The sequence below is a fragment of the Hyla sarda genome, chromosome 3 (assembly GCF_029499605.1).
Source record: "Hyla sarda isolate aHylSar1 chromosome 3, aHylSar1.hap1, whole genome shotgun sequence".
NCBI classification, from domain to species: Eukaryota; Metazoa; Chordata; class Amphibia; order Anura; family Hylidae; genus Hyla; species Hyla sarda.
In genome coordinates, this window is record NC_079191.1 from 432,384,129 (window position 1) to 432,405,757 (window position 21,629).

At 42.5% G+C, this 21,629-nt stretch overlaps 1 protein-coding gene across 16 annotated transcripts in view; it reads left to right on the plus strand.

The window, feature by feature from the left end:
* XDH (xanthine dehydrogenase) overlaps positions 1-21,629 on the plus strand; it is a 181,965-nt gene that overhangs the window by 157,821 nt on the left and 2,515 nt on the right. For all 16 annotated transcript variants that reach the window (XM_056568517.1, XM_056568518.1, XM_056568530.1 and 13 more), the window contains 10 exons: positions 1,807-1,952; positions 4,707-4,788; positions 5,267-5,362; positions 6,441-6,569; positions 11,818-11,892; positions 12,269-12,321; positions 12,457-12,571; positions 16,498-16,563; positions 17,899-18,087; positions 19,315-19,482. In XM_056568517.1, the coding sequence (XP_056424492.1) occupies positions 1,807-1,952; positions 4,707-4,788; positions 5,267-5,362; positions 6,441-6,569; positions 11,818-11,892; positions 12,269-12,321; positions 12,457-12,571; positions 16,498-16,563; positions 17,899-18,087; positions 19,315-19,482 (1,119 nt within the window). The remainder of the gene's footprint in view (positions 1-1,806; positions 1,953-4,706; positions 4,789-5,266; positions 5,363-6,440; positions 6,570-11,817; positions 11,893-12,268; positions 12,322-12,456; positions 12,572-16,497; positions 16,564-17,898; positions 18,088-19,314; positions 19,483-21,629) is intronic.

Sequence of the window (21,629 nt, forward strand, 5' to 3'; positions counted from 1 at the left end):
AGAGGAAATGTGTTGGGCGGATTTCCTGGAGAGGAAATGTTTTGGGTGTGCCGGGGGGCTGAGGTGGCCCCAGGTGTTGGCTATCCAGTTTCTCTTGGGTGGCGGTCGGAGCCCAGTGTAGGGCTAACTGGTCTCCTCCGTGGCGGTAAGAAGACGGTGAAAGCGGGGTCAACCCGGGGTAGACCTCCACACAGGACAGTGTGGCAGCACCTCTCGGGTTGGTAAGAAGCCAATCGGTGTCTTTGTTACAGTTAAATTGTTATTTATATAAGTAATTTTATAAATAAAGCTGTGGCCGATTCCCACCCACGGAAAAGTTAAATTGTTGTTGTATCAGTTATTATTTAATTAATTATTGTAATAAGGGGGAGGGGTAGTTATAGCCTGCTAGGAGCTAATTGTGTCTCAGCAGTCTGGAGGGGCAAGCTGTGCATAACTAGCTTGCCCCCTGACTGGTGAGCAGTTAAGGGGTTAAGAAATGTACAGGCAAGGTTTTTTAGCCCCCTCCCCCGCCTGTAAAACTTCCCAGTGGCTACAGTGGTATGTCCCATGGGTAGGGGGGAAGGAGTGCACCAATCAGGGGTTTAAATAGTTTCCCGGGCTTTCAGAGGCCCTCCCCTGGGTATTTATAGCTGTGGTGCCTCCCTTCCCCCCTCAATCTGCCCAGGACCCGGAGTTTTGCCCTCCCTCCCTCCCTTTTTGTATCTCTGTTTATTGTAAGTCACAGCTTGGCGGTAAGAAGACGGTGAAAGCGGGGTCAACCCGGGGTAGACCTCCACACAGGACAGTGTGGCAGCACCTCTCGGGTTGGTAAGAAGCCAATCGGTGTCTTTGTTACAGTTAAATTGTTATTTATATAAGTAATTTTATAAATAAAGCTGTGGCCGATTCCCACCCACGGAAAAGTTAAATTGTTGTTGTATCAGTTATTATTTAATTAATTATTGTAATAAGGGGGAGGGGTAGTTATAGCCTGCTAGGAGCTAATTGGGTCTCAGCAGTCTGGGTAGGCACCTATACCCTAGGTGCAAAAGGAAAAAGTTTCAATAGCAAAAATATTTACCCAAAACCTCAAGGAAAGTGTATATAATATTAATGGTTATAATGAATGGAATAGACCGTGCTTCAATTAATAGTAATATTTAATATTTGAAATTATAATAAATATTACTGTTAATTGAAGCACGGTCTATTCCATTCATTATAACCATTAATATTATATACACTTTCCTTGAGGTTTTGGGTAAAGATTTGTAAATTACTTCTATGTAAAAATCTTAACCCTCCCAGTACTTATCAGCTGGTGTATGCTCCAGAGGAAGTTGTGTAGTTCTTTCCAGTCTGACCACAGTGCTCTCTGCTGCCACCTCTGTACATGTCAGGAACTGGAGGTTTGCTATGGGGATTTGCTTGTACTCTTCACAGTCCCTGACATGGACAGAGGTGGCAGCAGAGAGCACTGTGGTCAGACTGGAAAGAATTACAAAACTTCCTCTGGAGCATACAGCAGCTGATAAGTACTGGGAGGATTAAGATTTTTACATAGAAGTAATTTACGAATCTGTTTACCTTTCTGGAACCAGTTGATTTAAAAAAAAAAAATTTGTTAAACACCGGAGTACCCCTTTAACTATGGTACTGCCCTTTTAAATGTTCAGTTGTAGTTGCAAAACTACAACTCCCAGCATGCCCGGACAGCCAACGGCTGTCCGGGCATGCTGGGAGTTGTAGTTCTGCAACAGCTGGAGGCACCCCTGGTTGGGAAGCTTGTGACTTTCCATGGTTTCTCCTTCCGTCCACACACAGGTCAGGAAGCTGAACATGTATCAGGAGGGGGATCTGACGCATTTCAATCAGAAGTTGGAGGCGTTCAATGTCCACCGCTGCTGGGACGAATGTCTCAAGAACTCGCATTACCACGAAAGGAAAATCGCCATCGCTAAGTTTAACAAGTGAGAAACTCAAACTTTTCCAGTGACACCTGCTCCAAAACACTCATGTACAGTATATTGTCGGACGTACGCCATATTCACAAATGTACGTTGCAAAAATGTTAAAGAAGCACTCTGAGTTTTTCCATTAATACAGCGACATCAGTTTTTTTTCCAGCACAGCTACATCGTTGTGTTTTATTACTGTAACTGGGTCGTGTGATCAACAGTCTCACCCACAGTAAATCACAGTGCCCAATGTGTCAGAGGAAGTGGTCAGTCTTGGGTCAGCTGACTTCCTGTGAACTACAGTATGACATCATCTATCAGATCCCTCCTACAAGCTCCCAGACCCTTTTCCTCCAGCTCTATCTGTATACTGCTTCTGCTATCTCTATGGGATCAGGATATTTAGTAGTTATACACCTCCCCCCAGCTCTATCTGTATACTGCTGCTGCTATCTCTATGGGATCAGGATATTTAGTAGTTATACACCTCCCCCCAGCTCTATCAGTATACCGCTGCTGCTATGTCTATGGGATCAGTATATAAAAGTAGTTATACACCTCCCCTCCAGCTCTATCTCTATACTGCTGCTATTTCTATGAGATCAGGATATATTGTAGTTATACTCCTCCCCTACAGCTCTATCTGTATACTGCTGCTATCTCTATGTGATCAGGATATATAGTAGTTATACACCTCCCCCCCAGCTCCATCTGTATACTGCTGCTATCTCTATGGGATCAGTATATACAGTAGTTCTATCTGTATACTGCTGCTATCGCTATGGGATCAGGATATATAGTAGTAATACACCTCCCCTCCAGCTCTATCTGTATACTGCTGCTATCTCTATGTGATCAGGAAATATAGTAGTTATACACCTCTCCTCCAGCTCCATCTGTATACTGCTGTATCTCTATGGGATCAGTATATATAGTAGTTATACACCTCCCCTCCAGCTCTATCTGTATACTGCTGTTATCTCTATGGGATCAGGATATGTAGTAGTTATATACACCTCCCCTCCAGCTCTATCTGTATACTGCTGTTATCTCTATGGGATCAGGATATATAGTAGTTATACACCTCCCCTCCAGCTCTATCTGTATACTGATGCTATCTCTATGGGACCAGGATATACAGTAGTTATACACCTCCCCTCTATCTCTATCTCTATGGGATCAGGATATATATATTATTATTTATAATTCTCCCTTCCAGCTCTATCTGTATACTGCTGCTATCTCAATGGTATCAGGATATATAGTGGTTATACATCTCCCCTCTCAGCTCTATCTGTATAATGCTGCTGCTGCTCTCTCTGTGGGATCAGGATACAAAGTAGTTTTACACCTCCCCTGAACCATTGCTTTTTTTTTTGTGCTATTTTACTGCAATTGTGCAAATCTCAGTAAAAATGTTTTATTTTTTATTTTTTTATCAATTTTAGAAAATTCAGTGTGCAAACACAGCCTAAAGACTATCACTTTCCACTTATTGGACAATTTCTCTAAAAAAGGCATAACAAGAAAATGCACCAAAACTACACATAAGGTTAACTGAGCTTAAATCAGTCTATAGATGACCAGGTGCAGTGATTAGACTCCACCCCCTCTCTCTGCAAAGCCAGTGGAATCATGCGCAATGTAGATAGCATTAGGGAATCCTTTAGGGGACATTTATCAATGTTGGTTGTAGGATGCCGTTTTCCCTGGCAGAATCTTTTTTTTTTTTTTTTGGGGGGGGGGGATAATTTGCTCCAAATTTACTATAAAGGCGCACAGCCCTAATTCATTTGGCATTAGAATTTTACCTCAGCTTTCGCTGTCTCCATTCACAAAGGTCGCCTCCTCGACATGGAATGAACTTGTGGCTTGTTTAAGGTCGATGCGCCTTTTTATGTGCACTTTTACAAAAAGGCTGGATTTCTCTGTAAGTTTAAAAAAAAGAGCATATATGAAAAAGGCACAACAAAAAGGCGTAGTAACACACTGCACCCAAAGATGCGCCATTTTGCCACCACAAAAATGGCATAGATGCAGTAGTAAAGGTCCTCCCTAGGTGATGGACTTGTATCCAGTATAGACAAAAACTCTACGCCTGTTACATCAGCTAAAACAGGTAAGCAAAAGGCATACACAAGAACCTCTACATACACAAGAACCTTTACATTAAATTGGTACTCCGCCCCTAGACATCTTAAGATGTCTGATCGCAGGGGTCCCGCAGCTGGGGACCCCCGCGATCTCGGCTGCGGCACCCCAGACATCCGGTGCACAGAGCGAACTTCGCTCCATGCCGGATGACTGGCGAAGCGGGGCAGAGGCTTGTGACGTCACGATCACGCCCCGCTTGCGACGTCACAGCCATGCCCACTCAATGCAAGTCTATGGGAGGGGGCGTGACGGCTGTCACGCCCCCTCCCATAGACTTGCATTGAGGGGGCGTGGCTGTGACGTCACAAGCCTCCGGCTCTCCGGCCCTGCACCCGACGCTCGAAATGAGCACTGGTTGCAGCAGGGAGATCTTGGGGGTCCCCAGCGGCAGGACCCTCGTGATAAGACATCTTATCCCCCATCCTTTGTATAGGCGATAAGATGTCTAGGGACGGAGTACCCCTTTAATAAGCAAAATAAAAATGTAAAAAATTTCCCGGAGTGTTTTGGGGGAACAGTTTGGATACAGCGTGAAACATCTGTTCCGTTATACTAAAATATGTGACCAGGAGAAATTCCTATGTGTGATGAAGTGTCTTGCGCCCCCTACAGGCAGCATCGCTGGAAAAAGAGGGGAATCGCCATCATCCCGACCAAGTTTGGCATTAGCTTTACCCTGTCATTCCTCAATCAGGTTCATATTACTTATATCTTATTTTATGTTACTTGTTATTATACTTTACCTTAAAGGGGTATTCCAGGGAAAATATCAACTGGCTCCAGAAAGTAAAACAGATTTGTAAATTACTTTTATAAAAAAAATCTTAATCCTTCCAATAATTATAAGCTGCTGAAGTTGAGTTGTTCCTTTCTGTCTGGCAACAGTGCTCTCTGCTGACACCTCTGTCTGTCTCGGGAACTGCGCAGAGTAGAAGAGGTTTGCTATGGGGATTTGCTTCTACTCTGGACAGTTCCCGAGACAGGTGTCATCAGAGAGCACTTAGACAGAAAAGAACAACTCAACTTCAGCAGCTCATAAGTACTGAAAGGATTAAGATTTTTTTAATAGAAGTAATTTACAAATCTCTTTAACTTTCTGGGGCCAGTTGATATATATATAAAAAAGTATTTTTCCTGGATAACCCCTTTAAATCTATCAATCTGTTATATAGGCCGGAGCCCTGGTCCACGTGTACACAGATGGCTCGGTCCTCCTGACTCATGGAGGAACCGAAATGGGTCAAGGGCTTCATACCAAGATGATTCAGGTAATGATACGAAATATTCAGCCTCTATGTCCTCACTTTACAAATAAACTTGATTCAAAAGCTTGTATTATCTTGTGTGTGCAGCTTCTTTACAGATCTGTGTCTCCATGGTAACAGACTACAAACTATCTCTGTGTAGTCAGACCCTGCAGTCAGGTTGTTCTTTTATCTGTCTTAGGGTACATTCAGATGAGCGGATTTACAGCGTATTTTACACTGTGGATCCGCCACTGAAGGACCGCTGTATGCTGCCTTTACATGTGCCTGCTCGGAGCAGCAATACGCCGCTACGAGCAGAAACACTGCGATGTGCGAGTCGCCGCGCGCATGCGCAGTATACCCGCACATCGCGGCAGCTCTCGGCCTAGCTCATTGAGCAGTGGGAGAGCGGCCGCGATGTGTGCGAGTACACCGCGCATGCGCTGTCACTCGCACATCGCTTCAGTGTGTCTGCACGTAGCTGCTTATTGCCGCTTCGAGCAGGCACATGTAAAGGCAGCATACAGCGGTGCTTCAGCGGTGGATCCGCAGCGTAAAATACGCTGTAAATTCGCTTGTCTGAATGTACCCTAAAAAGTAGTGTTGAGCCTAAAAAGTAGTGTTGAGCACGAATATTCAAAATGCTAATTTTTACCGCGGGCGTCGGCACTTCGCGATTTTGTGAATATTTTTAATATCGTGATATATATTCGTAATGCAAATTTTTATGCAAACGTTTATGCAAATGTATGCGAATATCGCCACTTCCAGACTGGACACTAATCCCTCCCTTCTTTTAGGTGAAAGCTATAATTGCGCATGCGCACTATGCGAATTTCATTATGAATTTTCGCATAAAAAAAAAAAAAAAACTAACATAGCGAATATGCAAATTTCATTAACATAGGACTAATATTCGTCCATATATTCACGAAATATCGCGAATTCGAATATGGCCCCTGCCGCTCGTCACTAGTAAAAAGTAGGGAGTAGTAGATGGACAGATCCTGATTTCACGTCGCAGTATTCTAAGTATCTATATCTGATGCTTTTTTTTGTTCTATTTTTGTTATTGTTCTTTTTTTTCCCTAATTCGCAGGTTGCCAGTAAAGCTTTGGGAATACCCACCTCAAAAATCCACATCAGTGAAACCAGCACCAACACCGTTCCCAACACGTCCCCGACGGCCGCATCAGTCAGCTCGGACATCAACGGCATGGCCATCTATGTAAGCTTTTGCTGGGGTGGGCTCAGATATCAAAGGACCCCATTGAGTAACTCAGAAAGAGCGCCCCCCACCCCCTACTACTTCTCCACCATTGCCCACTATTTCAGTTTTCAATCACAAACTGTGCAAGTTCTTTTTCTACGTATGAACATCGGTGTGTCAAACTTGACAACATTTTCACAGCGCCACCTATAGGTGGTACAGTGCATTACATATAATTAAAGGGGTACTCCTGTGGAAACCTTTTTTTTTTTTTCAACTGGTGCCAGAAAGTTAAACAGATTTGTAAATCACTTCTATTAAAAAATCTTAATCCTTCCAGTACTTTTTAGGGGCTGTATACTAAAGAGAAATCCAAAAAAGAAATGCATTTCCTCTGATGTCATGACCACAGTGCTCTCTGCTGACCTCTGCTGTCCATTTTAGGAACTGTCCAGAGCTGGAGAAAATCCCAATAGCAAACATATGCTGCTCTGGACATTTCCTAAAATGGACAGCAGAGGTCAGCAGAGAGCACTGTGGTCATGACATCAGAGGAAATGTATTTCTTTTTTGGATTTCTCTTTAGTATACAGCCCCTAAAAAGCACTGGAAGGATTAAGATTTTTTAATAGAAGTGATTTACAAATCTGTTTAACTTTCTGGCACCAGTTGATTTAAAAAAATTACGTTTTCCACGGGAGTACCCCTTTAAAATCAACTGGTGCCAGAAAGTTAAACAGATTTGTAAATTACTTCTATTTAAAAATCTTAATCCTTCCAGTACTTATCAGCTGCTATATGCTCCACAGGAAGTTCTTTTCTTTTTGAATTTCCTTTCTGTCTGACCACAGTGCTCTCTGCTGACACCTCTGTCCATGTCAGGAACTGTCTGGAGCAGGAGAAAATCCCCATAGCAAACCAATCCTGCTCTGGACAGTTCCTGACATGGACAGAGGAGAAAACAGGATCTCGGCGGCGAAGCTTCAGCGGTCCGGGAGCAGCTCAGCCCTAACAGACCCTCTATGTACCCCAAAAATGAAAACTCATCCCTGGTAATCCCACCCGGGTCCGGAATGTTTATAAAGCAAAAATAATAGAGAGTAACTTGTTATTTCTAAGCCGGGAAAAGCTGGGTGATCTAAGTTTACAGTGCGCCAAATTTGTCACGCCGCTTCCGGCTTTTGATAAATCAGGCGCACGTACGCAAAACTTGAGCCATGTCAGTTAGTTTTAACCCCTTTTAGGCATTGTTTTCTAACCAGGGAGCCTCTAGCTGTTGCAAAACTGCAACTCCCAGCATGCCCGGACAGCCGTTGGCTGTCCGGGCATGCTGGGAGTTGTAGTTTTGCAACAGCTGGAGGGATACAGTTTGGAGACAAATGCTTTAGAACATAAATCCTGTAAAAAGAGATCTGTGCAGCTGACAGCAAGCAGAGATTTTACAAGGCTGAAATTTCAATTAAGGGGGTACTCCGGAGGGGGGGGGGGGATCAAATATATTGGCGCCAGAAAGTTCTACAGATTTGTAAATGACTTCTATTTAAAAAATCTTAACCCTTCCAGAACGTATCAGCTGCTGTATGCTCCACAGGAAGTTGTGTAGTTCTTTCCAGTCTGACCACAGTGCTCTCTGCTGACACCTCTGTCCATGTCAGGAAGTGTCCAGAGCAGCAGAGGTTTGCTATGGGGATTTGCTTGTATTCTGGACAGTTCCTGACATGGACAGAGGTGTCAGCAGAGAGCACTGTGGTCAGACTGGAAAGAATTACACAACTTATTGTGGAGCATACAGCAGCTGATAAGTACTGGAAGAATTAAGATTTACAAATCTGTTTAACTTTTTGGCACCAGTTGATTTAAATAAAAAAATTTTAAAAAAACTTTCCCGCAGGAGTACCCCTTCAAGCCCTTTCATACATTCACGGTGAACCTAGCAATGTTTTGCCATTTTCCTTTGTAGCAGTGTTCCCCAAACCTGCGGTTCTTCAGCTATTGTAAAACTACAACTCCCATCATGTTCTGGCAGCCTTGTAGCTTTTTAATGGTCATGGAATTTTGCACTATACATTATTCATTCTTCAATAAATTGAAAATTCCATGTGGATGAAGAGGCAGACGCCAGATTGTGAGGGGGCGGCTGATATCAGGCTGGTGCCAGATAGTTAAACATATTTGTAAATGACTTCTATTGAAAAATCTTAATCCTTCCAGCACTTATTAGCTGCTGAATACTACAGAGGAAATTATTTTCTTTTTGGAACACAGAGCTCTCTGCTGACATCTCTGTCCATTTTAGGAACTGTCCAGAGCAGCATATGTTTGCTATGGGTATTTTCTCCTACTCTGGACAGTTCTTAAAATGGACAGAGATGTCAGCAGAGAGCACTGTGGTCGTGATGTCATCAGAGAGCTCTGTGTTCCAAAAAGAAAAGAATTTCCTCTGTAGTATTCAGCAGCTAATAAGTACTCGAAGGATTAAGATTTTTTTAATAGAAGTAATTTACAAATCTGTTAAACTTTCTGGCACCAGTTGATTAAAAAAAATCAAAAAAAGTTTTCCACCAGAGTACCCCTTTAATGTAATAAACATGAGATCATTTATATGTCACATATGGCTGCATAAGGGCACGTTCCCTCTATGGAAAGTCTGTCGGGAAGCATTCAGTGCACTGTGGAGCGCTCGGACTTGTGTCTTCACTAGTGTTGAGCGGCATAGGCCATATTCGAATTCGCGAATATTCGCGAATATATGGACGAATATTCGTCATATATTCGCGAATATTCGCATATTCGTTATATTCTCGTTTTATTTTCGCGCATGCGAAAATACGCGTATGCGAAAATTAACCTATGTGAAAATTCACATATGCGAAAATTAGCATATACTAATTTTCGCACATGCGAATTTTCGCACGCCAGTCTCACACAGTAGTATTACAGCCTTCTTTACACCACACAAGCTGGAAGCAGAGAGGGGTGATCACTGTGATGTGTACTGTGAAGAAAAAAAAACAAAAAAAAAACGAATATTCGTAATTACGAATATATAGCGCTATATTCGCGAAATTCTAAATAATATTCGAATTGCGAATTTTCGCGAGCAACACTAGTCTTCACCATTGACAGCAATGCATATCCGTCTGGATCCACCAGGTTCATTGTAAATTCCGTACTGTGACCTGTGGTTGACCTGATAAGGCGCCGCTGTTTAGGTCCTGTACAACATATCCTTGTTCTCTCCCAGCTGACACTTTATAAGGACAAGATTCAGAGAGTTAAAGGGGCACTCCAGTGGAAATTTTTTTATTTTTTTTTTATGAACTGGTTCCCTGAAAGTTAAACAGATTTGTAAATCACTTCTATTAAAACAATCTTTACCCTTCCAGTACTTTTTAGCATCTGTACGCTACAGAGGAAATTCTGTTCTTTTTGAATTTCTCTTTTTTGTCTTCTCCACAGTGCTCTCTGCTGACACCTGATGCCCATATCAGGAACTGTCCAGAGCAGGAGAAAATCCCCATAGCAAACCTATGCTGCTCTGGACAGTTCCTAATACGGCCATCAGGTGTCAGCAGAAAAGAAATAAAAAAAGAAAAGAATTTCCTCTGTAGCATACAGCTGCTAAAAAGTACTGGCTAAAGATTTTTTAATAGAAGTGTGCTGCGAGGATCATTTTGCTTTGTATCTATCTATCTATCGCATATCTATCTATCTCATATCTATCTATCTCATATCTATCTCATATCTATCTATCTCATATCTATCTATCTCATATCTATCTATCTCATATCTATCTATCTATCTATCTATCAATCTATCTCATATCTATCTATCTCATATCTATCTATCTATCTCATATCTATCTCATATCTATCTCATATCTATCTATCTATCTCATATCTATCTCATATCTATCTCATATCTATCTATCTATCTATCTATCTAATATCTATCTATCTATCTCATATCTATCTATCTCATATCTATCTCATATCTATCTATCTCATATCTATCTATCTAAACAAAGAATATGTTGGCCAGCACTATTGATTCCAAACTATTATATGGCCCTGGCTTACAGGTGCAGGCTGCTGGGCTAAATATACAGCAACAGGAGAATACGGCAGCACACTGCTAGCACAAAGATATAGATAAAACACAAGTATATAGATACAACATGAGAAGCTATTCAGCTATGATGCAGTAATGAAATAGTGAGATACTTAGCTTGCAATTTGGCGGCCAAATAGCTTGGACCGTCCCACCACGATAAGGTGATCTCATTGGGACGAACCCTACACTATGAATATGCCTCTGTGTGAACAGTTCAGCAGGCATTGCAGGATCTGGAACATCCAAATCACCTTATATACACCTGATAGAGGTGGGTGGGGTGCAAGAACCAACATGGAGGTAGCCACTCCCCCATATGTATTATACAAACAAAGAATAAGTTAATTCTCCTGTTGCTGTATATTTAGCCCAGCAGCCTGCACTTGTAAGCCAGGTCCGTATAATAGTTTGGAATCAATAGTGATGGCCAACTTATTCTTTGTTTGTATTACACATATGGGGGAGTGGCTACCTCCATGTTGGTTCTTGCACCCCACCCACCTCTATCAGGTGTATATAAGGTGATTTGGATGTTCCAGATCCTGCAATGCCTGCTGATCTATTCACACAGAGGAATATTAACAGAGTAGGGTCCGTCCCAATGAGATCACCTTACCGTGGTGGGACGGTTCAAGCTATTTGGCCACCAAATTGCAAGCTAAGTATCTCACTATTTCATTACTGCACCATAGCTGAATAGCTTCTCATGTTGTACCTATATACTCATGTTTTATCTATATCTTTGTGCTAGCAGTGTGCTGCTGTATTCTCCTGTTGCTATCTATCTATCTATCTCATATCTATCTATCTCATATCTATCTATCTCATATCTATCTATCTCATATCTATCTCTCTCATATCTATCTATCTATCTATCTCATATCTATCTATCTATCTATCTCATATCTATCTCTCTCATATCTGTCTATCTCTCTCATATCTATCTATCTATCTATCTATCTATCTCATATCTATCGATTTCATATCTATCTATCTCATATCTATCTATCTTGTATATGTATATACTGTGTATGTGTGTGTATGTATGTGTGTGTGTGTGTGTGTGTGTGTGTATATATATATATATATATATATATTTATTTATTGATGCATGCTGCATTTATCCCTGATCTTCTCCTCCTTATCATTACAGAACGCCTGTCAGACATTACTACAGAGGCTGGAGCCTTACAAAAAATCTAACCCCACCGGGACATGGGAGAGCTGGGTATGTATCCATTATACTATTCACTTATAAAGCACATGCAACATGGCCATGAATATATATGCTAAAGGGGTTATCTGGACACTTCACAGCAGCTGTAAATCGAGTCATTCAAGATTTGCTAGCCTTCACATTGGTGATCTGACACCTAGTGGCCAAAATGTAAACTGCAGTATTTGAACTTGTGCACAGTCACAATGGAATATAACTTAGAACAGTGAGTGGTCTCCAAACTGTTCACCTGCTCCAGAGGTTGCAAAACTACAACTCCCAGCATGCCCGGACAGCCAACGGCTGTCCGGGCATGCTGGGAGTTGTAGTTTTGCAACAGCTGGAGATCTAAGATTGAGAAGTTTCATGTCTCTATTTTTGGCTCCAGGTCAGATCGTCCTATGAAGACAGAGTCAGCCTCTCCACCACCGGATTCTACAGGTGATCCCCATTACTCCTTATACAACTGTAATACCTGATGCATTATTTGTTATATGTAAATATGAATGTAGATATATTTTTTTGTTCTTTTTGTTAAACTTGTAGCATCTTTTTTTTATTCATTTTTTATTCAAGGATTGAGGGTATTGGTTATGACTATGAAAAGAATCAGGGGAAACCCAGCAACTACTTCAGCTATGGTGTGGCATGTTCTGAGGTCGAAATTGACTGTTTAACTGGTGACCACAAGGTAAAACATATACAAAAAAATAAATAAATAAAAATAAATAAAAAATTATATATATATATATATATATATATATATATATATATACAGGGTCAGTACTTTTCTCGGGGAGAGGACACCTGTTCAGGTGTAACGGAGATTCAGGTTAGGCCAATTAGCACTCCGCAGGCATTCTGGGTAGGGGAATATGCAAAGCAGCTCATTACACCACCTTTTCAGGTAGTGTTCCCTGGTATCAGCTTGGCTCCTGTTAAGGAATATAAACAGGACCAGGGAACACTACCTGAAAAGGTGGTGCAATGAGCTGCTTTGCATATTCCCCTAAATATATATATATATATATATATATATCTATATATATATATATATACATACATACATAATGAGAAAGAAAAAATATAAAATCACATTGTCTGATTTTTAGAATTTTTTTTGCAAAATAAGTGGAAAATAAGTATTTGGTCACCTACAAACAATCAAGATTTCTGGCTCTCACAGACCTGTAACTTCTTCTTTAAGAGTCTCCTCTGTCCTCCACTCGTTACCTGTATTAATGGCTCCTGTTTGAACTTGTTATCAGTATAAAAGACACCTGTCCACAACCTCCTAACAGTCACACTCCAAACTCCACTATGGCCAAGACCAAAGAGCTGTCAAAGGACACCAGAAACAAAATTTTAGACCTGCACCAGGCTGGGAAGACTGAATCTGCAATAGGCAAGCAGCTTGGTGTGAAGAAATCAACTGTGGGAGCAATTATTAGAAAATGGAAGACATACAAGACCACTGATAATCTCCCTCGATCAGGGGCTTCATGCAAGATCTCACCCCGTGGTGTCAAAATGATCACAAGAACGGTGAGCAAAAATCCCAGAACCACACGGGGGGACCTAGTGAATGACTTGCAGAAAGCTGGGACCAAAGTAACAACGGCTACCATCAGTAACACACTATGCCACCAGGGACTCAAATCATGCGGTGCCAGACGTGTTCCCCTGCTTGAGCCAGTACATGTCCGGGCCTGTCTGAAGTTTGCTAGAGAGCATTTGGATGATCGAGAAGAGTACTGTGAGAATGTCATATGTTTTTTGCTAAAAACTCAACTTGTCATTTTTGGAGGAGAAAGAATGTTGAGTTGCATCCAAAGAACACCAATACCTACTGTGAAGCATGGGGGTGGAAACTTAATGCTTTGGGGCTGTTTTTCTGCTAAGGGATCAGGCCGAATGATCAGTGTAAAGGAAAGAATGAGTGGGGCCATGTATCGTGAGATTTTGAGTGAAAACCTCCTTCCATCAGCAAGGGCATTGAAGATGAAATGTGGCTGGGACTTTCAGCAGGACAATGACCCCAAACACACGGCCTGGCGTGGCTTCGTATGAAGCATTTCAAGGTCCTGGAGTGGCCTAGCCAGTCTCCAGATCTCAACCCCGTAGAAAACCTTTGGAGGGAGTTGAAAGTCCATGTTGCCCAGCGACAGCTCCAAAACATCACTGCTCTAGAGGAGATCTGCATGGAGGAATGGGCCAAAATACCAGCAACAGTGTGTGAAAACCTTGTGAAGACAGAAAACATGTGACCTCTGTCATTGCCAACAAAGGGTATATAACAAAGTATTGTGATGAACTTTTGTAGGTGACCAAATACTTATTTTCCACCATAATTTGCAAATAAATTCTTAAAAAATCAGACAATGTGATTTTATGGATTTTTTTTTCTCATTTTGTCTCTCATAGTTGAGGTTATAACCTATGATGACAATTACAGCCTCTCATCTTTATAACTGGGAGAACTTGTACAATTGGTGGCTGACTAAATACTTTTTTGTCCCACTGTAAATATATATATATATATACACCGTTTATAATAGTGTAATATGCTCAAATACATTACTGGGAATACAATGCATATGGAAATTCTTCAGACTCTTATGTCATATAAATATATATATATATATATATATATATATATATATATATATATATGTACACGCTATATACATGATACATACATACATAACAGTGTAATATGCTCAAATACTATAAAGGAAATAATACACTGCATTCGTAAAGTCTTCTGACCCTTTCGATTTTTTGCTCCTTGTGCTAAAAAATTTAAATAGATCAAGTTTCCCCCATAATTCGGCCCCCAATACCCTATAATGACAAAGTGAAAACAGCCTTTTTTTTATTTTTGAAAAATTATAAAAAAGTATTCTGACCTTTTTCTATCCCACATTATATTTATCTCTGGCTCCTCCCTTTGCTCTCGATCATCTCTGAGATGTTTCTCCACCATGGTCGGAGTCACCTGGGGTAACTTCAGCTGATTGTGTGGTGTCGGCTCAAGTTGTGGTGACACGGGGGTGCAAGATATACTTGTCAATTTGTGATGCCAGGGCACCGTTAGCCTATACACGGCCTGGGGTGGAGACAGCTTCTCCTGGGCCAGACACGGGGCAATAAACACACTGACGCCGGGTTATGGATAACTGTCTTTTACTGAGGCAGGTGTTGATGGTACAACACTCACAGTACAGAGCAGAGTAGAAGGGATGAAGTGTAACCCTTGGGAGTCCTGTTGCCTTGCTGGGACTTATGGTGCTTTTCACCCACTTGAATTAAATAGACTTGAGACTTGGAGATTAGGACATATCCCGTGCTGACTAGGGTTCTGCTAAGGTCCGATTTCACTGACAACCCCAGGGTATGAACTCACCAACTCCTGTACGGGGGACACTTGCAGAATGGCGGGGTTGAATTGATAAAGAGCTTTTCTTCAGGCTTTCCTTGAAATCATCTCACACTTCTTCCAACTCCTTTCCACACTGCAGCTCACATGGAGCCCTACACACAGCACAGCTACTGACTCTACACGAAGCTCGAACTGGGGAAGCTCCTCCCCCCCTACACTATATACAGGGCAATTTGGGAGGTTCCCATTGGGTGGACAGAGTCACCTGATTACTCTGCATCTCCTTCTTAAGGGTACAGTACACATATAATACAAGAATACAGTAAATACAGCAAAGTGCATAAACACAGTAAACAATAGAACAGTGGGCCCATCAAAGGAGCAGCAGGCATACCCGAGGAGATCCGCAGCCCACAGGACTGCCCCCGGTGCTGGGACACCACAATTGGACAGGATTTGGGAAGTCACAGCCCTGTCTATATAAGGTATCCCAGTTGACAATGTATATCAGAGCAAACACCAAGCCATGAGGAGGAAAGAACTGTCTGTAGAGCTCAGACACAGCCCTGTCTATATAAGGTATCCCAGTTGACAATGTATATCAGAGCAAACACCAATGTATATCAGAGCAAACACCAAGCCATGAGGAGGAAAGAACTGCCTGTAGAGCTCAGAGACAGGATTGTGTGGAGCCACAGTTCTGGAGAAGGGGACAAAAACATTTCTGCTGCACTGATAGTTTCCCAAGAGCCACAGAGGCCTCCATAATTCTTACATGGAAGAAGAAGGAATAACCGGGACTCTTCCTAGAGCTGCCGCCCCCTCCAAACTAAGTAAAAAGGGTCTTGGTAAGAGAGGAGACCAGGAGATGGCTGAGCTCCAAAGATCCTGTGTGCAGATAGGAGAAACTTCCGGAAGGTCCAGAACCATCACTGCAGCCTCCACAATCTGGGCTTTATGGCAGTGTGGACAGAAATAAGCCTCCAGGGAGACTGGTCAGGGTTGAGGGAAAGCTGAATGGAGAGATGTCCAGAGATATTCTTAATAAAAAACCCGATCCAGAGCTCTGGACTTCAGACTGGGCAGAAGATTTACCTCCCAACAAGACAATGAGCACAAAGCCGAGACAACACAGGAGCGGCTAAGGGACAACTCTGAAAGGGTGTGAATACTTTCTGAATGCATTGTGGGCTTACATTAAAGTAATCCTCACTCTTCTCTGATGTGTCTTTCAGAACCTGCGGACAGACATAGTGATGGATGTTGGTATGAGCCTTAACCCGGCAATAGATATAGGGCAGGTGAGTAAGACAGTATCCTTACAATCCGTGTTAGCACTAAAGCAGTGTTTTCCAAACAGTGTGCCTCCAGCTGTTGCAAAACTACAACTTCTAGCATGCCTGCACACACAACAGAAGGCGTCCCCTCTGTGTATGGCCATCTGCAGCCTACACAGAGGAGATGTGACCTCTGCCCCCACACAGTGCAGGCGCCGATGATGTCACTCATCGGCACCTGCACTATCCAGGAAGGAAGATCAGGCCCCAGCTGCGCTCCAGAGGAGAAGATTGCTGCGTGGGACATCAGGGGAGCATAATGTTTTTTCTTTGGGGGGGTCAACTCTGCTGCCTACACCTACTGGGGGGGGGTGGGGGGGAAACTCTTCTGCCTACACCTACTTGCGGGGGTGGAAACGCTGCTGCCTACCGTGGGGGGACCCTGCTGACTACATCTACTGTTGGGGGACCCTGCTAACTACATCTACTGTGGGGGGAAACTCTACTGCCTACACCTACTGTGAGGGGAGGGGGGGGAACTCTGCTGCCTACACCTACTGGGGGGAGGGGGAAAACCTCTGCTGCCTACACCTACTGGGGGGAGGGGACTGCGGCCTACACATACTTGGGGGGGGGGGGGGGGGGACTCTGCTGCCTACACCAAATGTGGGATAAACTCTGCTGCCTACACCTACTGGGGGGCACGACTGCTGCCTACACCTACGGGGGGAGGGGTTTCTGCTTCCTACACCTACTGTAGGGAGATCCTGCTGCCTACACCTACTCTGGGGGGGTACCAATATAGCATCTTGCCAGGGGCACAAGGGGCGCTAGGTACAACTCTGCATGTGATCTCCATTCTCATCAACGTGTTCTTGTCACATGACAATTTCTAATTTCTCCTTTTCCTTATCTCTTACAGCTGCTTTAGCGTAACTATTGCGCTTGCTCTGGGGGTTACTATGGCAACATCAACTTATTCCTGTCATGTGATCTCCATTCTTATCAACGTGTTCTTGTCACATGACAATTACACTTTCTAATTTCTCCTTTTCCTTATCTTTACAACTGCCTTAGCTAAATGTTGCGCTTGCTCTGGGGGTTACTATGGTGATATCAACTGTTTCCTGTCATGTGATCTTCAGTCTTATCAATGGGTTCTTGTCACATGACAGGAAGTCTGGGCACTAAATAGTTAGCTTGTTGAGCTTACAATGGCAACCCCCAGAGCAGGCACAATATTTACATTACTTTAGTGTCTTAAAAAATAATTAATGTAAAAATACAATATCCAGTATTATTAGATGATGTTATTTTAGCAGTTTTGTGAACCATAGAAATATTTTCTTCTGTTCTCAGGTGGAAGGAGCCTTTGTCCAGGGACTTGGCCTTTTCACATTGGAAGAGTTAAAATATTCCCCGGATGGAAACCTGTACACGCGGGGCCCCGGAATGTACAAGATCCCCGCATTCGGTGACATCCCTGCTGAGTTCAATGTGTCCCTCCTCCGGGACTGTCCGAACAGCAAAGCCATCTATTCATCCAAGGTGAAGCCAAAACCTGTAAAATTGAAAGTATACAGTATACAGCTAGAGCTGGAGGGTGGGGGTGTATAACTACTATATATCCTGATCCCATAGAGATAGCAGCAGCAGTATACAGATAGAGATGGAGGGAAGATGTATAACTACTGTAAATCGTGATCCCAGAAAGATAACAGCAGCAGTATACAGATAGAGCTGGAGGGGAGGTGTATAACTACTATATATCCTGATCCTATAGAGATAGCAGCAGTATACAGATAGAGCTGGAGGGGAGGTGTATAACTACTGTAAATCCTGATCCCAGAAATATAACAGCAGCAGTATACAGATAGAGCTGGAGGGGAGGTGTATAACTACTATATATCCTGATCCTATAGAGATAGCAGCAGTATACAGAGCTGAAGGGGAGCTGTATAACTACTATATATCCTGATCCTATAGAGATAGCAGCAGTATACAGATAGAGCTGGAGGAGAGGTGTATAACTACTATATATCCTGATCCTATAGAGATAGCAGCAGTATACAGATAGAGCTGGAGGAGAGGTGTATAACTACTATATAACATGTTCCTATAGATAGAGCAGCAGTATACAGATAGAGCTGGGAGGGGAGGTGTATAACTACTATATATAGCCCATAGAGATAGCAGCGGTTTATAGATACAGCTTAAGGGGAGGTGTATAACTATTATATACCCTGATCCCATACAGATAGCAGCAGTATACAGCTAGAGCTGGGAGGGGAGGTGTATAACTACTATATATCCTGATCCTATACAGATAGCAGCAGTATACAGATAGAACTGAGGGGAGAAGTATAACTACTATATATCCTGATCACATAGAGATAGCAGCAGTATACAGATAGAGCTGAGGGGAGGTGTATAACTACTATATATCCTGATCACATAGAGATAGCAGCAGTATACAGATGGAACTGAGGGGAGGTGTATAACTACTATATATCCTGATCACATAGAGATAGCAGCAGTATGCAGATAGAGCTGGAGGGGAGGTGTAGGTTTGTTACAGTGTGTCACCCCAGTAGTTAGATGGGGCGTGTCGAAGGCCATGCCAATGGGCGGAGTCAAGGGGGCGAAAAATTAGCTTTTGCCTAGGGTGGCAAAAATCCTTGCACCGGCCCTGAGCAGCAGTATACAGATAGAGCTGGAGGGGAAGTTGTCCCCCCATCACATGGCTGATACATTATACTTGTGTTCCCTCTCCAGGCTGTCGGGGAGCCTCCACTCTTCTTGTCTGCCTCCATTTTTTATGCCATTAAAGACGCCATCATGTCAGCCAGGGAGGAGTCCGGCGTCACCGGAATATTCAGACTGGACAGTCCGGCCACCCCGGAGAGGATCCGCAACGCTTGTATCGATCAATTCACCAAACTGGTAGGAGCCCATGAGCCAGAACCCTTCTTCAGTTCTTTTTTTTTTTTTTTTATTATACTTTATCTTGCAATTCTTTAGCAATTGTAAGATCTCTGCTTGCTGTCAAGTAATGGGGAACATTCTTGTTTAACATTCAGAGTTGGGAAAACCTGTATTGGCCGAATACTTCAGGTTTGCTTCAGTTGTATCCAGTAGTATCAGTCTGAGCTCCAGAGTTATTACATTTTAATCTGCACTGATACAAAAATGACACAAATCCTACAAAAAAGGGAAATCTAAACAAAATTATGCACAATCATGATCTTTATTAACCATAGAAATACAATATAAAATATTTTTTAAAAAAAACACGCAATGCAACAACAAAGTCCTGCAGAAAAATGGCGGATAGGGAATGGTACAGAGAAACCAATGTTCTGCTCAGCAAACAAACATACATTGGGAATAATAAGGTGACTACTAGAGATGAGCGAACTTACAGTAAATTCGATTCGTCACGAACTTCTCGGCTCGGCGGTTGATGACTTTTCCTGTATAAATTAGTTCAGCTTTCAGGTGCTCCGGTGGGCTGGAAAAGGTGGATACAGTCCTAGGAGACTCTTTCCTAGGACTGTATCCACCTTTTCCAGCTCACCGGAGCACCTGAAAGCTGAACTAATTTATGCAGGATAAATTATCAACTGAAGAGCCGAGAATTTCGTGACGAATCAAATTTACTGTAAGTTCGCTCATCTCTAGTGACTACATAAATGTGCAATAAATAATACCGAATTATAACAGTTTAAAGGGTTAATCCCCCCCCAGAAAGTATCTATAGTGGACAGTCCCTAATGTCAAAAAAGACTAGTAAGACTAGTGACGTCACAGCTCCGCCCCCTCGTGACGTCATGGACCGCCCCCTCAATAAAAGTCTATGGGAGGGGGCGTGGCGGCCGCCACGCCCCCTCCCATAGACTTTTATTGAGGGGGCGGGCTGTGACATCACAAGGGGGTGGGGCTGTGATGTCACAATGCTCCGGCCCCAGTATCGCAATTCATTACGCACAGAGCGAGTTTGCTCTGTGCAGTGATGACAGCGGGGTGCAGCAGCCGAGATCGCAAGGGGTCCCCAGCGATCAGACATCCTTTGGATAGGGGATAAGATGTCCATGGGCGGAGTACTCCTTTAACTATGATTAAAGGGATACTCTGGTGAAAAACTTTTATTAATATATTTTTATATTTATATGTATTTTTTTAATCAACTGGTGCCAGAACATTAAACAGATTTGTAAATTACTTCTATATAAAAAATGTTAACCCTTCCAGTACTTAGCTGCTGTATGCTCCAGAGGAAGTTCTTCTCTTTTTGAATTTCCTTTCTGTCTGACCGCAGTGCTCTCTGCTGACACCTCTGTCCGTGTCAGGAACTGGAATTGCTCCTGCTCTGGACAGTTCCTGACATAGATAAAAGAGTAATAATAAGCTCACTAAAGCATAAGGACTTTCCCAAGGTTAAAGGGGTACTCCGGTGGAATTTTTTTTTTTTTTTTGTTAAATCAACTGGTGCCGGAAAGTTAAACAGATTTGTAAATTACTTCTATTAAAAAAAATCGGAATCCTTCCACTACTTATTAACTGCTGAATACTACAGAGGAAATTCTTTTCTTTTTGGAACACAGAGCTCTCTGCTGACATCATGAGCACAGTTCTCTCTGCTGACATCTCTGTCCATTTTAGGAACTGTCCAGAGCAGCATATGTTTGCTATGGGGATTTTCTCCTACTCTGGACAGTTCTTAAAATGGACAGAGATGTCAGCAGAGAGCACTGTGTTCCAAACGGAAAATAATTTTCACTGTAGCATTCAGCAGCTAATAAGTACTGGCAGGATTAACATTTTTTAATAGAAGTAATTTACAATTTGGTGCAGCTCACAACCAAAAATCTGAGGATAGTGTGATTAAATACCGGAACCCACCGGCCAAGGAAAATCAAAGAATATAGAATATAATCACTCCTCCAAGATCTCACCTACGAAAGGTGCATAATGATATTTCAAGAATTGCTAAATTGAAATAGAATTTAAATTTATTAAAAATATCAATATAAAAAATATGTTAAAATATATATCATGGCACTGATATAGGAATAAACCACCACTGGGCC